The 15507-nt window shown below is 42.7% G+C and overlaps 1 protein-coding gene across 1 annotated transcript in view; it reads right to left on the reverse strand.

The window, feature by feature from the left end:
• Nucleotides 1-15507, reverse strand: part of DNAH10 (dynein axonemal heavy chain 10) — a 159102-nt gene that overhangs the window by 134160 nt on the left and 9435 nt on the right. The window contains exons 4-7 of the mRNA XM_052654682.1: nucleotides 14502-14610; nucleotides 8077-8192; nucleotides 2142-2358; nucleotides 223-380 (exon numbers count right to left, since the gene is read on the reverse strand). Coding sequence (XP_052510642.1) covers nucleotides 223-380; nucleotides 2142-2358; nucleotides 8077-8192; nucleotides 14502-14610 — 600 coding nt within the window. The remainder of the gene's footprint in view (nucleotides 1-222; nucleotides 381-2141; nucleotides 2359-8076; nucleotides 8193-14501; nucleotides 14611-15507) is intronic.

Below are 15507 nucleotides of genomic sequence, written 5' to 3' on the forward strand. Positions count from 1 at the left end.
CCTGACTGATATATAGTATTATCTTTATCAATATCAGGGAGTCATCTGGTAGCACACTAACCTTAGAAAGCCCAAGAATGACATCTCAGGTATGTTTACTTTAATATTTTTAAGAAGGTCACAAAACAGTAAGAAAAGAGGCTAGATCACCCAGATTCCAAGACTCTTGGCTCTTTCTCAGGATGGCAAGCATGAACTGGATTAGGGATCTGCACACGTTACCTGTGGTGTCTTTTTCATCTGGCCCTCAAGGGCTGTAGATATCTGATTCAACCAGTTTATCACACATTGCTCCAAAATTTCAACTATTTCTGGGTCAGCTGCCAGATCAGACACCTCTCCCGCTACGCTGATGCTTGGCATTTCTAACTTGATCTCACCTAGTAGAATAAAAATGGACAGTCAGTCAGTAGTTTGGAGGAAATGGTTACAGACAATAATCTTCAAGGTAATTCTGGATCTTCTCTCCACACAAGAGTATATAGCCTGGTACATCACGATCCACATATTCCTATATATCACTTTCTTTCATTAGAATGTACTAAAACATTTTATTTATTTATTTGGCTGCATCAGGTCTTATAGTTGCAGGACGTGGAATCTTCCTTGTGGCGCACAGGCTTTAGAGTGTAGGCTAAGCGGTTACAGCATGCAAGCTTAGTTGCCACCCCTGCCCAGCATGTGGGATCTTATTTCCCCAACCAGGGATCAAACCTTCATCCCCTCCATTGGAAGGAAGATTTTTAACCACTGGACCACCAGGGAAGTCCCTAAAACATTTTAGACAATTACATCACCGTAGCAGCATCAAGCTCTATCAAAATGATTTAGCTATTTATTAATAAGAATTCCTGAGTTTACAACCTAATGTCAATTTAAAAACTGAACAAGCAACCAGATCTCAATAGATGTTCGAGAACGTCTCCAGCATGAAACAGACAATCCAAGATAAGTCAGCAACAATGACTTCAGAGGACACTGAGATGAAAGAAAAGATGGGGGTGGGGGGAGTTTTAATTCCAACTATTAGAGATTTGAGACAATATAGCATCCATCAAACAAGAACAGAATGCTATGGAAAAGGTACAGTCACAGAATAAGTGAAAGTCTAATCAAAAGTTGTGAAGGTAAAAGTTGAGGAACTCTTTAGGCACTCTTTAGGAACTCATTGTCTGTGTAGAATACACAGACAAAGAGATGGAAAACACAAGTGAAAAGATAAGTGACAGAATCAGCAGAACACACCCAATAGGAATATTAGCAAAAGGAAACAGACAAATAGTGGAGGAAATTATCAAGAGAGTTTTTCATACTAAAAGGCTAGATCTTCAGACTGAAAATACAGAGTGCTTAGCACACTGAATCTCATAGAGTGCTTAGCAACATGAATACAAAAAGAACCTCACAAAGGTCCACATTCTCCCTGACTGAAATGCCCTTGCTCCCCAATTCCACCTACCAATGCATTCCTCATCATTTCAGATGAGGTCAAATGCTGCCACCTCCAGGAAGTCCTCTTTGATTTCCTCACCACTTCTCCCAAAGGGTCTCACTTTTCCAAGCCCTAAGGACCCTAATATCTATCTCAAGTTACTTTTTCTGCCATAGTTCCTTGGGCCCTGGATTATAAAATCCTTGAAGGCAAGGATTTGTCATTCGTCATTCTTTATGTTTCTTACAAAGACCAGCTCTGTGTCTTTCACATCAGGAGCAGGTAAAAAGAACAATCATGAATTAAAACCAAAAAATCTCCTGTACTCTTAATTCTTCTTCTTTTTAGGATTTTTTTTTAAATTACAAGATAATAAAAATATTGTGATGGCCTCTGTCATACATCAACATGAATCAGCCATAGGTGTGTGTGTGTGTGTGTGTGTATATATATATATATCCCCTTCTCTTGAACCCCTCCTCTCCTCCCTCCTCATCCCACACCTCTAGGTTGTCACAGAGCACCAGTTTGGGGTTCCCTGCATCATACATCAAACTCCCACTGGCTCTCTGTTTTACACACGGTCACATATATGTGTCAATGATACTCTCTCAGATCATCCCACCTCTCCATCCCCCATTGTGTCCAAAAGTAAATTCTTCTTAATGGAAACATCGTGCTTAACCAAGGAGAAAAACTGAAGCCTTACCTTCAAGTTGCTGCATTGTTCTTTGAATACTACTTGCAAATTTCTGGATGTTCATTAAAAATTCATCTCGTATTAACTGAATGCTGTGATATTCTATTGCTTCTCCAGGCATGCTAGGCAGGTCTATATCATAATCAAAAGAGTCTAAGACTTCTCCAGATGTGAGTCCCAGGTTGGCATCCTTGTGCTGACTGAAGGACAAGGCTGGCAAGAAAACCTGAAAAGCCAAGTTTAAGAATCAAATCATTTGTGCCACATATAGGTTCCACATATATGCGATATCATATGATAGCTGCCTTTTCTGTCTGATTTCCTTCACTCAGTAGGACAATTTCAAGGTCCATTTCAAGTTGCTGCCTATGGCATTATTTTGTTCTTTTTTATGGCTGAGTACAAATGCCCTTGAAAACAGAAGAAAAGTCACAGATGTAGAAAACAAACTTACGGTTACCAGGGAGGAATGCAGGGAGCAGGGGAGGGATACATTTAAAAAATGGGAGACTGGGATTGGCATTCATGCACTACTATATATAAAATAGATAACTAATAAGGACCTACTATATAGCACAGGGAAATCTGCTCAGAGCTCTGTAGTGAGTTATATGGGGAAAGAATATAAAAAAAAGAGTGGATATATGTATCTATATAACTGAGGCACTTTGCTGTACAGCAGAATCAAATGTAATGTTTTAAGTCAACTGTAACCCAATAAAAAATGTTTTAAAAAGAAACAAATCACACAACATCATATTCAATAATTCATGCACTTAAGTTGCCTCTGGCTTTGAATGTATTTGTACCCTAATAGAGACAAAACATGGTCCACTGGAAAAAGGAATGGCAAGCCACTTCAGTAGTCTTGCCTTGAGAATCCCATGAATGGTATGAAAAGGCAAAAAGATATGACACTGAAAGATGAACTGCCCGGGTCAGTAGGTGCCCAGTATGCTACTGGAGATCAGTGGAGAAATAACTCCAGAAAGAATGAAGAGACAGAGTCAAATCGAAAACAACACCCAGTTGTGGATGTGACCGGTGATAGAAGTAAAGTTCGATGCTATAAAGAACAATTTTACATAGGCACCTGGAATGTTAGGTCCATGAATCAAGGTAAATTAGAAGTGATCAAATAGGAGATGGCAAGAGTGAACATAGACATTTTAGGAATCAGTGAACTAAAATGGACTGGAATGGGCAAATTTAATTCAGATGACCATTATTTATACTACTGCCAGCAAGAATCCCTTATAAGAAATGAAATAAGAAATCCCTTATAAGAATTCTTACAAGAATCCCTTATAAGAAATTATAAGTGTAGCCCTTATAATTAACAAAAGGGTCTGAAATGCAGTACTTGGGTGCAATCTCAAAAATGACAGAATGATCTCTGTCTGTTTTCAAGGCAAACTATTCAATATCATAGTAATCCAAGTCTATGCCCCAACCAGTAATGCTGAAGAAGATGAGGTTGAATGGTTCTATGAAGACCTACAAGACCTTCTAGAACTAACACCCCAAAAAGATATCCTCTTCATCATAGGGGACTGGAATGCAAATGTAGGAAGTCAAGAGATACCTGGAGTAACAGGCAAATTTGGCTTTGGTACAGAATGAAGCAGAGCAAAGACTAACAGAGTTTTGCCAAGAGAACGCACTGCTCATAGCAAACACCCTCTTCCAACAACACAGGAGAAGGCTCTACACATGGACATCACCAGATGGTTAATACCGAAATCAGATTGATTATATTCCTTGCAGCCAAAGATGGAAAAGCTCTATACAGTCAGCAAAAACAAGACCAGGAGCTGACTGTGGCTCAGATCATGAACTCCGTATTGCCAAATTCAGACTTAAATTGAAGAAAGTAGGGAAAACCACTAGACCATTCAGGTATGACCTAAATCAAATCCCTTACGATTACACAATGAAAGTGAGAGATAGATTCAAGGGATTAGATCTGATAGACAGAGTGCCTGAGGAACTATGGACAGAAGTTTGTGATATTGTACAGGAGACAGGAATCAAGACCATCGCCAAGAAAAAGAAATGCAAAAAGGCAAAATGGCTGTCTGGGGAGGCCTTACAAATAGCTGTGAAAAGAAGAGAGGTGAAAAGCAAAGGAGAAAAGGAAAGATATAAGCATCTGAATGCAGAGTTCCAGAGAATAGCAAGAAGAGATAAGAAAGCCTTCTTCAGCAATCAATGCAAAGTAATAGAGGAAAACAACAGAATGGGAAGGACTAGAGATCTTTTCAAGAAAATTAGAGATACCAAGGGAATATTTCATGGAAAGATGGGCTCGATAAAGGATATAAATGGTATGGACCTAACAGAAGCAGAAGATATTAAGAAGAGGTGGCAAAAATACACAGAAGAATTATACAAAAAGATGCTCATGACCCAGATAACCACGATGGTGTGATCACTCACCTAGAGCCAGACATCCTGGAATGTGAAGTCAAGTGGGCCTTAGGAAGCATCACTATGAACAAAGCTAGTAGAGGAATTCCAGTTGAGCTATTTCAAATCCTAAAAGATGATGCTGTGAAAGTGCTGCACTCTACATGTCAGCAAATTCGGAAAACTCAGCAGTGGCGACAGGACTGGAAAAAGTCAGTTTTCATTCCAATCCCAAAGAAGGGCAATGCCAAAGAATGTTCAAACTACCACACAACTGGCACTCATCTCACACGCTAGCAAAGTAATGCTCAAAATTCTCCAGGCCAGGCTTCAGCAGTACGTGAACTTGCAGGTGTTCAAGCTGGATTTAGAAAAGGCAGAGGAACCAGAGATCAAATTGCCAACACTCATTGGATCATAGAAAAGCAAGAGAATTCCAGAAAAACATCTACTTCTGCTTTATTGTCAACACCAAAGCCTTTGACTGTGTGGATCACAACAAACTGTGGAAAATTCTTCAAGAGATGAGCATACCAGACCACCCGACCTGCCTCCTGAGAAATCTGTATGCAGGTCAAGAAACAACAGTTAGAACTGGACATGGAACAACAGACTGGTTCCAAATTGGGAAAGGAGTACGTCAAGGCTGCATTATTGTCACCCCACTTATTTAACTTATATGCGGAGTACATCATGAGAAATGCCAGGCTGGATGAAGTGCAAGCTGGAATCAAGATTGCCAGGAGAAATATCAGTAACCTCAGATGCGCAGATGACACCACCCTTATGGCAGAAAGTGAAGAACTAAAGAGCCTCTTGACGAAAGTGAAAGAGAGTGAAAAAGCTGGCTTAAAACTCAACATTCAGAAAACTAAGGTCATGGCATCTGGTCCCATCACTTCATGGCAAATAGATGGGGAAACAGTGGAAACAGTGAGAGAGTATTTTTTCGGGCTCCAAAATCACGAAGCAAGAAAAGACGCTTGCTCCTTGGAAGAAAAGATATGACCAACTTAGACAGAATATTAAAAAGCAGAGACATTACTTTGCCAACAAAGGTCCATCTACTCAAAGCTATGGTTTTTTCAGTATGTGAGAGTTGGACCATAAAGAAAGCTGAGTGCCAAAGAATTGATGCTTTTTAACCGTGGTGTTGAAGAATACTCTTGAGAGTCCCTTGGACTGTGAGGAGATCGAACCAGTCCATCCTAAAGGAGATCAGTCCTGAACATTCATTGGAAGGACTGATGCTGAAGCTGAAACTCCAATACTTTGGCCACCTGATGTGAAGAACTGACTCATTGGAAAAGACCCTGATGCTTGGAAAGATTGAAGGCAGGAGGAGAAGGGGATGACAGAGAATAAGATGGTTGGATGGCATCACCGACTCAATGGACATGAGTTTGAGTAAGCTCCAGGAGTTGATGATGGACAGAGAAGCCTGGCGTGCTGCAGTCCATGGGGTCACAAAGAGTCAGACACGACTGAGCGACTGAACTGAATTGCGATAGTACAAATAACAGCAACAACATGTCGGTGACTCCCATATTTTAAAGAATCTCTCTGGTTGACATGTGAAGAATATAGTATAGGGTCATGAGCAGAAGCAGGGAAATCTATCAGGAGGCAACTGCAAGAGTCCCAGCAAATGAGAACACTGAAGTCTTCCTGGTTACCCTGTCCAGTATTTCAAAAGTCCTATCTTTACCACCTGCCAACATTTCCTAACCCCCTTCCCAGCTTTGCCTTTCTCCTTAACTCCTATCATGGTCTAACATACTGTGTATTTTCTCAGTGATCTCACTTAATGTGAATCTTCCTGACTAGGATGTAAGGTCCGTGAGATACAGACCTTGACTATGGTGATCACAGCTATGGGATACAGTAGGTGCTCAATAAAAACTTGCTGGAAGGATTTCCCTGATGGTCCAGTGGTGGAGACTCCACACTCCCAAAGCAGGGGGCTTGGATTCAATCCCTGCTCAGGGAACTAAGGTGCTTTGGCATGGCCAAAAAAAAAAGATAGAATAAAAATATATAAATTTGGAATCCCTTGAGTTCTCCCTTGATCTCTAGACATTCATCCTGCCTCACACCTCATCTTGGATGTCTAAAAGGTATCTCAAGCTTAATATGTGCAAAACAGAGTCTGGGTGTTTTTTTTTTTTTTTCTCCAGATCCTTCCATTCCCCCCATCTCAGTAATGACCCTAATATCCCCCTGGTTGGTCAAACTCAAATCCTAGGAGTCATTCTTGATGCTCCTTTCCTAAACCTCCATATCCAAATCATCAGCAACGCCTGTTGGCTTCATCCCTAACGTATTCTTGATGCTGTCTGCTTCCCACTCCCTCCCCTGATTGAACTCTGGAGCCTAAACACCTATCATCCAGCATTCAGACGCTTCCATAGCCTGCTATTAGATCTACTGGTCCCTTAAGCTCTTGCCTCTGCAATATGTTATAGACACAATGATGAGAAGAAAAATGCAAACCAGATCATTTTATTCATATGCTCCAAACCTACTTTCCTTTCCAGACTTCACTCACTAGGCTCCAGCTGCACGGCTCATCCTTCTGTTCATAGACTAAACAGAGTCTGCTCCCACCTCAGGACCTTTGCACATGCTGTTTTCTCTGCCCAGGATCCTCTTCCTCCAGACCCTCACTTGTCTGATGACTTCACCTCATCCACCTCTCAATTCAGTATCACTGCTTCAGAGGGGGTCTTTCCTGACCACCTCACTCCCACTCTATTACATTTTCCTAATAGGTTATCATTAGTGAATTAGCCTGCTTAGGGGCTTTTTTAATTGGTTGTCTAAAAGTCCGATGTCACCTCTCCAGCAAGGTCTCCCTAACCGCCACCCCCTGAACACACACTACTCACACAGGCCATTTCTATTACGTTCCTGTTGGTATCTAGTCTCTAAGTCGTGTCTGACTCTCTAACCCCATGGGCTGTAGCCCACCAGGCTCCTCTGTCCGTGGAATTCTCCAGGCAAGAATACTGGAGTGGGTTGCCATGCCCTCCTCCAGGGGATCTTCCTGACCCAGGGATCAAGCCCGCATCTCCTGCATTGGCAGGCAGCGTCTACCACTGAGTCACCGAGGAAGCCCTCTCTATCACATTGCTAGGATTTCGTTTTCTCAAGCCAGCCATCACTACCTGAGAGTTTCCTGGTTTTGTGTTGATGTTCGGTGTCTTTCCACCAGTATAAGCCAGAACACAAGGATGTCATCTGTCCTGCTCTCAGATCCACCAACAAACCCCATGACAGTGTCTGGAACCTAAGAGTTGCCAACCACCTCTTTATGGAATCAATGAATCAAATGGCCTTACTCTTTTCATTATTTTTTTTTGGCTGAGTTGCTCGGCTTGTGGGATCTTAGTTCCCTGACCGGGGACTGAACTCGTGCCCTTGACAGTCAAAGTGCCAAGTCCTAACCACTGGAATTCCCAGATTTACACCAGGGAATTCCCAGATGGCCTTACTTGTAAAAACTGCTGAGATTCTTTTTTCCATCCATATTTACCTGAGATATAACATCCCTCAGGAAAGCAAGCACACGTGAATTTATAATCCCATACTCCAGCGTTTCAGGCATAATTTCCATAGCTTCCTTCATGTCAGTTGCCTCAGAGATGGTCTCTAGACAGGAACAGATTTGGGGAGTGAGATGAGGAGGGAGGTGGACATAACTAACATTTCCAAGCGTGTGGGAACCAGCTCCTCTTCCAATAATATAAAGGAATGATCCAGGCACAGATCAGAATATGTGCTCATTGGGAAACAAACAAACGCTGAGGGGCACACAGTGGTTCAGAGGTTCATACAAGAGGCACCTGAGGGCCACGTGGATGAACTGATTTGGTTGGAGTGTGTACAGCCTGACAAGGAGAGAAACACTTTGGGTTTTCTAGCAACATTTGATGAACTCTTTGCTTGGTCTGTTTCTCCACTCCCAGTAACCCTCCCCAGTTCATCACCAAAGTACCTTTCAAGTCACAGCATTCAGGGGCCGAGGGTGGGGGACCAGCGTTGTTGTTTTTGGTTTTTAAGGCCCCAGTGCACAGTTTGTGGGATCTTAGTTCCCCGACCAGGGATTGAACCTGGGCCCCAGCAGTGAGAGCGTCAAGTACCTAACCACTGGATTGCCAGGGAATTCCCAAGTCATGGATTTTTTTTTTTATAATGTAAATTTTTTTAAATTTAAATTTATTTTAATTGGAGGCTAATTACTTTTGGAAACAGTCTCTCTTGTCCAGGTTTTCTTTTATTTATTCACTTATTTTTGGCTGTGCTGGGTCTTTGTTGCTACACAGGCTTTTCTCTAGTTTCAACGAGCAGGGGGCTGCTCTCTACCTTTGGTGCTTCTCGTTGTGGGGGCTCCTCTTATATGGAGTATGGGCTCTAGGGCATGCAGGTTTCAGTAGTTGAGGCACGTGGGCTCAATACTTGGGGCTCCTGGGCTCTAGAGCACAGGCTCAGGAGTTGTGGCACACAGGCTTAATTGCTCCGCGGCATGTGGGATCTTCCCAGGCCAGGGATCGAACTCACGCCTCCTGCATTGGCAGAAAGATTCCTTACCACTGAGTCACCATGGAATCGGCCAGGTTTTCTTTGATGCGTATTCGCTCCCACCCTCTCCCTCGACTACACCCCACCCCACCCCACCTCACCCCACCAAAAAATTAATCACCACCAATCAGCTCTGTAAACATTTCAAATTGCCCTGGGACAAATCTCTGAGTCTTACTGGGACACACCACAAGCTTCAGTCTGCATGCCTTTCCCTGCATCTGTATAGATGTGCACACTATTCTTTGCCTGATAGGTTTCTATCAAATGCTTCTTTACTGAAATAAATTTATTTTAAAGGGAAATTATGTAAAAGCCAAGTGTGAAAGAGAAAGCTTGACATCAATGAAAGATACCTGTTTAAAAAAAAAATATATATATATATATATGATGAGAGTAAATAGTAATAAATTGGGGTAAATTCCATACCCTCTGGCCAAGGCTGATTATTGTTCCTGGCTTGTGATTATTGTTAAATAGGGAAGCACTGTGCTGAGATTGGCCCCTCCTCAAACAAGAACTGTTTAATGCTAAGCCTCTGCTGGTCATCTTTCCTCCTTGTTATGTTCCCTCTCATTTGGGAAGAACAAAGTACAGAAACTCAGAACTTAGCAGGAGGTCGTGATCCAAAGGGCCATCAGTGTTCAAAAAAAGAAAAGAAAAGCAACATCGTGTGTGCTGCGTACTTCACTATAGTGTACTGTATAGTGGACAGTCGAACTGTATCTTTATTTCAAGCCCAGGATGTCCAGAAGCAAGCATGAAAAAAAGCATGGGTGATGTAGCTGATACAGTACTACCCAAACATCACTGGATCCTTTTTTCAAGAGGATAGATAGGATTGAATCCAGCAAGAAACAAGAACCTGTCCCATCAACGTCAGGTGTGAGTAAAATTCCAGCTTATCCTCCATCTCCTATTGCTAACGAACCTTCAGCTCTACCATCTCCCAACCCCTCTCCTTCCTCCATCAGTAACTCTTCTTGCCTCTTCACTCAATGCCAGCTCCTGTATGCCAGCTGTAGTACTATAGTATTCAAGGTGTTATAAGATTGAATTTTTTTAATTTTTTGTTTGTCTTTTTATGTCTTATTTGTGTGAAAAGTATTATAAACCTATCTCAGCACAGTATTACATAGCTGATTATGTCAGTTGGGTACCTAGGCTAAATTTGTTGGACTCCAGTTCAGCTCAGTTCAGTCGCTCAGTCGTATCTGACTCTGTGACCCCATGAATCACAGCACGCCAGGCCTCCCTGTCCATCACCAACTCCCGGAATTCACTCAAACTCATGTCCATCGAGTCAGTGATGCCATCCAGCCATCTCATCCTCGGTCGTCCCCTTCTCCTCCTGCCCCCAATCCCTCCCAGCATCAGAGTCTTTTCCAATGAGTCAACTCTTCGCATGAGGTGGCCAAAGTACTGGAGTTTCAGCTTTAGCATCAGTCCTTCCAAGGAAATCCCAGGGTTGATCTCCTTCAGAATGGACTGGTTGGATCTCCTTGCTCCAAGGGACTCTCAAGAGTCTTCTCCAACACCACAGTTCAAAAGTATCAATTCTTTGGCGCTCAGCTTTTTTCACAGTCCAACTCTCACATCCATACATGACCACAGGAAAAACCATAGCCTTGACTAGACGGACCTTAGTTGGCAAAGTAATGTCTCTGCTTTTGAATATGCTATCTAGGTTGGTCATAACTTTTATTCCAAGGAGTAAGCATCTTTCAGTTTCATGGCTGCAGTCACCATCTGCACTGATTTTGGAGCCCGAAAAAATAAAGTCTGACACTGTTTCCACTGTTTCCCCATCTATTTCCCATAAAGTGATGGGACCGGATGCCATAATCTTAGTTTTCTGAATGTTGAGCGTTAAGCCAACTTTTTCACTCTCCACTTTTACTTTCATCAAGAGGCTTTTGAGTTCCTCTTCACTTTCTGCCATAAGGGTGGTGTCATCTGCATATCTGAGGTTATTGATGCTTCCTGACCTGCATACAGATTTCTCAAGAGGCAGGTCAGGTGGTCTGGTATTCCCATCTCTTTCAGAATTTTCCACAGTCTATTGTGATCCACACAGTCAAAGGCTTTGGCATAGTCAATAAAGCAGAAATAGATGTTTTTCTGGAACTCTCTTGCTTTTTCCAGGATCCAGCGGATGTTGGCAATTTGATCTCCGGTTCCTCTGCCTTTTCTAAAACCAGCTTGAACATCAGGAAGTTCATGGTTCACGTATTGCTGAAGCCTGGCTTGGAGAATTTTGAGCATTACTTTACTAGCATTGGCACCCCACTCCAGTACTCTTGCCTGGAAAATCCCATGGATGGAGGAGCCTGGTAGGCTGCAGTCCACGGCGTCACTGAGGGTCGGACACGACTGAGTGACTTCATTTTCACTTTTCACTTTCATGCATTGGAGAAGGACATGGCAACCCACTCCAGTGTTCTTGCCTGGAGAATTCCAGGGATGGGGGAGCCTGGTGGGCTGCCATCTATGGGGTCGCACAGAGTCAGACACGACTGAAGTGACTTAGCAGTTACTAGCATGTGAGATGAGTGCACTTGTGCGGTAGTTTGAGCATTCTTTGGCATTGCCTTTCTTTGGGATTGGAATGAAAACTGATCTTTTCCAGTCCTGTGGCCACTGCTGAGTTTTCCAAATTTGCTGGCATATTGAGTGCACCACTTTCACAGCATCATCATTCAGGATTTGAAAGAGCTCAACTGGAATTCCATCACCTCCACTAGCTTTGTTCGTAGTGATGCTTTCTAAGGCCCACTTGACTTCACATTCCATGATGTCTGGCTCTAGATGAGTGATCACACCATTGTGATTATCTGGGTCATGAAGATCTTTTTTGTACAGTTCTTCTGTGTTTTCTTGCCACCTCTTCTTAATATCTTTTGCTTCTGTTAGCTCCATACCATTTCTGTCCTTTATCGGAGCCCATCTTTCCATGAAATGTTCCCTTGGTATCTCTAATTTTCTTGAAGAGATCTCTAATCTTTCCCATTCTGTTGTTTTCCTCTATATTTGCATTGATCGCTGAAGAAGGCTTTCTTATCTCTTCTTGCTATTCTTTGGAACTCTGCATTCAGATGGGTGTATTTTTCCTTTTCTCCTTTGCTTTTCACCTCTCTTCTTTTCACAGCTATTTGTAAGGCCTCCCCAGACAGCCATTTTGCTTTTTTGCATTTCTTTTCCATGGGGATGGTCTTGATCCCTGTCTCCTGTACAGTGTCACAAACCTCATTCCATAGTTCATCAGGCACTCTATCTATCAGATCTAGTCCCTTAAGTCTATTTCTCACTTCCACTGTATAATCATAAGGGATTTGATTCAGGTTATACCTGAATGGTCTAGCAGTTTTCCCTACTTTCTTCAATTTAAGTCTGAATTTGGTAATAAGGAGTTCATGATCTGAGCCACAGTCAGCTCCCGGTCTTGTTTTTGTTGACTGTATAGAGCTTCTCCATCTTTGGCTGCAAAGAATATAATCAATCTGATTTCGGTGTTGACCATCTGGGGATGTCCATGTGTAGAGTCTTCTCTTGTGTTGTTGGAAGAGGGTGTTTGCTATGACCAATGCATTTTCTTGGCAAAACTCTATTAGTCTTTGCCCTGCTTCATTCCACATTCCAAGGCCAAATTTGCCTGTTACTCCAAGTGTTTCCTGACTTCCTACTTTTGCATTCCAGTCCCCTATAATGAAAAGGACATCTTTTTTGGGTGTTAGTTCTAAAAGGTCTTGTAGGTCTTGTAGAACCATTCAACTTCAGCTTCTTCAGCATTACTGGTTGGGGCATAGACTCAGATTACTGTGATATTGACTGGTTTGCCTTGGAAACGAACAGAGATCATTCTGTCATTTTTGAGATTGCATCCAAGTACTGCATTTCAGACTCTTTTGTTGACCATGATGGCTACTCTATTTCTTCTGAGGGATTCCTGCCTGCAGTAGTAGATATAATGGTCATCTGAGTTAAATTCACCCATCCAGTCCATTTTAGTTCGCTGATTCCTAGAATGTCAACGTTCACTCTTGCCATCTCTTGTTTGACCACTTCCAATTTGCCTTGATTCATGGACCTGACATTCCAGGTTCCTATGCAATATTGCTCTTTACAGCATCGGACCTTGCTTCTATCACCAGTCACATCCACAACTGGGTATTGTTTTTGCTTTGGCTCCATCCCTTCATTCTTTCTGGAGTTATTTCTCCACTGATCTCTAGTAGCATATTGGGCACCTACTGACCTGGGGAGTTCCTTTTTCAGTATCCTATCATTTTGCCTTTTCATACTGTTCATGGGGTTCTCAAGGCAAGAATACTGAAGTGGTTTGCCATTCCCTTCTCCAGTGGACCACATTCTGTCAGACCTCTCCACCATGACCCGCCCGTCTTGGGTTGCCCTGTGGGCATGGCTTAGTTTCATTGAGTTAGACAAGGCTGTGGTCCTAGTGTGATTAGATTGACTAGTTTTCTGTGAGTATGGTTTCAGTGTGTCTGCCTTCTGATGCCCTTTTGCAACACCTACCATCTTACTTGGGTTTCTCTTACCTTGGGCATGGGGTATCTCTTCATGGCTGCTCCAGCAAAGCGCAGCTGCTGCTCCTTACCTTGGACAAGGGGTATCTCCTCACCACCGCCCTTCCTGACCTTCAACGTGAGATAGCTCCTCTAGGCCCTCCTGCGCCCGCTTGTTGGACTTAACGAACAAATTGGTCTTACGAACATGCTCTTGGAATAGAACTCGTTTGTACATAGGGGACTTACTGTACAACCTTATGTGTGTTTCTGTTCAGACACCTTATTGAACATAATTGCTGATTCAGTAACATTGGACTCACGGCCAACAGCATCATCACTCACGTGTGAACAAAGCTTACATCACACACGAGTTTTCTCCATCAGGCACATCCCAGCCTTCCTGCACTCTGAGTACTAGCCAGTGCTTCAGCACTCCACCTTGGAGACATTTTAAACAGTGAAATCATGCCAAAGCCCCACAAAAACTCAAAAACCCTGGCACTAAATAGATCACGATAAAGACATTCATCTATAGTGTTGGATGCAATAAGAAGGCAGAGCATGGCCTTGCCTGACCTCAGCTGGGTCCATGCATGCTAGTGACTCAAATTTTCCCCACTCCATACATGTCCTTCAAAGATGATGAAACCACTGAAAGTACTGATTTGGGGTTACAAAAATTTTGAGCGAGTTGGTAAATTTATAAATATAGAATCTGTGAATAATGAGGATTGACTGTACTGATAAAAAGCTATCTTCTCAAGAACATGTAAAAATTAAGAGTCTCAGACATACACACATGTACTTGCATGCACACCCACACTCACACACACTCCCACTGGAAACATACCTTTTGTATTTCTGAGAAAAAACAAAACATTCTGGTCCAGAAACTCCTCAGGAACAGGAGTACAAAGCACCTGGAGATATGTCTTCTCCACCATTTGCTTAACAGTTTTCTGAAACATAGGGAACAAAAAAGTCACCCTGAGATATATCCATGCACCCAAATCACCTAATATTTGTGTACACCTGAGCTCTCTCTCCATGCACTGGCTGAACTTACTTCCCAGTGGACCACAGACATGAGCTAAAATTCATCCAGGGGGACTTCCCTGATGGTCCAGTGGCTAAGATTCTATGCTCCCAATGCAGGGGGCCCAAGTTCAATCACTGGTCAGGAAACTCAAGCCCACATGCTGCAACTAAGACCTGGAGCAGCCAAATAAAAAAATAACTTTAAAAAATAAAATAAAATTCACTTCGATGCTGAACTCTAAGCCTGACTCTTCCACCAACTGGCCACTGCAGCTACACTTGAATAAACTGAATTGAGCAATACCTTAATCAAGCTTCTCTGGACCACAAATTGCAACAAACCCGCCTTGAATTCAGGTTTTTTGCAGGGAGGCATATTCATGGGGCAACTGAGAGTAATTTCAATTAGCACACCTCAGGCCAAATGACTCCATCCTAACTCTCCCTGGGGCTTGTGCAGTGAAGGGTTGACCCAGCAGACCTGGGTTGTCCAAACCCTACACATTCCAAAGGTGCTCAAGACTAGCTCTGGGAATTCCCTGGTGGTCCAGTGCTTAAGACTTCACCTTCCAATGCGGTTGGTGTTGGGTTGATCCCTGATTGGAGAGCTAAGATCCCACATGCCTTGCAGCCAGATAACCAAAACATAAAACAGAAGCAATACTGTAACAAATTCAATAGACTTTAAAAATGGTTGACATAAAAAAAAAACCAATCTTTAAAAAAAGGAAAAGGCTAGCCCTGAACCAGTTCCCAGGTGATGACCTTTAAGCTTTTGGAACATCCTGGCTGATAAGAGCATCTCTGTAGACCTGGGC

The sequence above is a fragment of the Budorcas taxicolor genome, chromosome 17 (genome assembly GCF_023091745.1).
Source record: "Budorcas taxicolor isolate Tak-1 chromosome 17, Takin1.1, whole genome shotgun sequence".
NCBI classification, from domain to species: Eukaryota; Metazoa; Chordata; class Mammalia; order Artiodactyla; family Bovidae; genus Budorcas; species Budorcas taxicolor.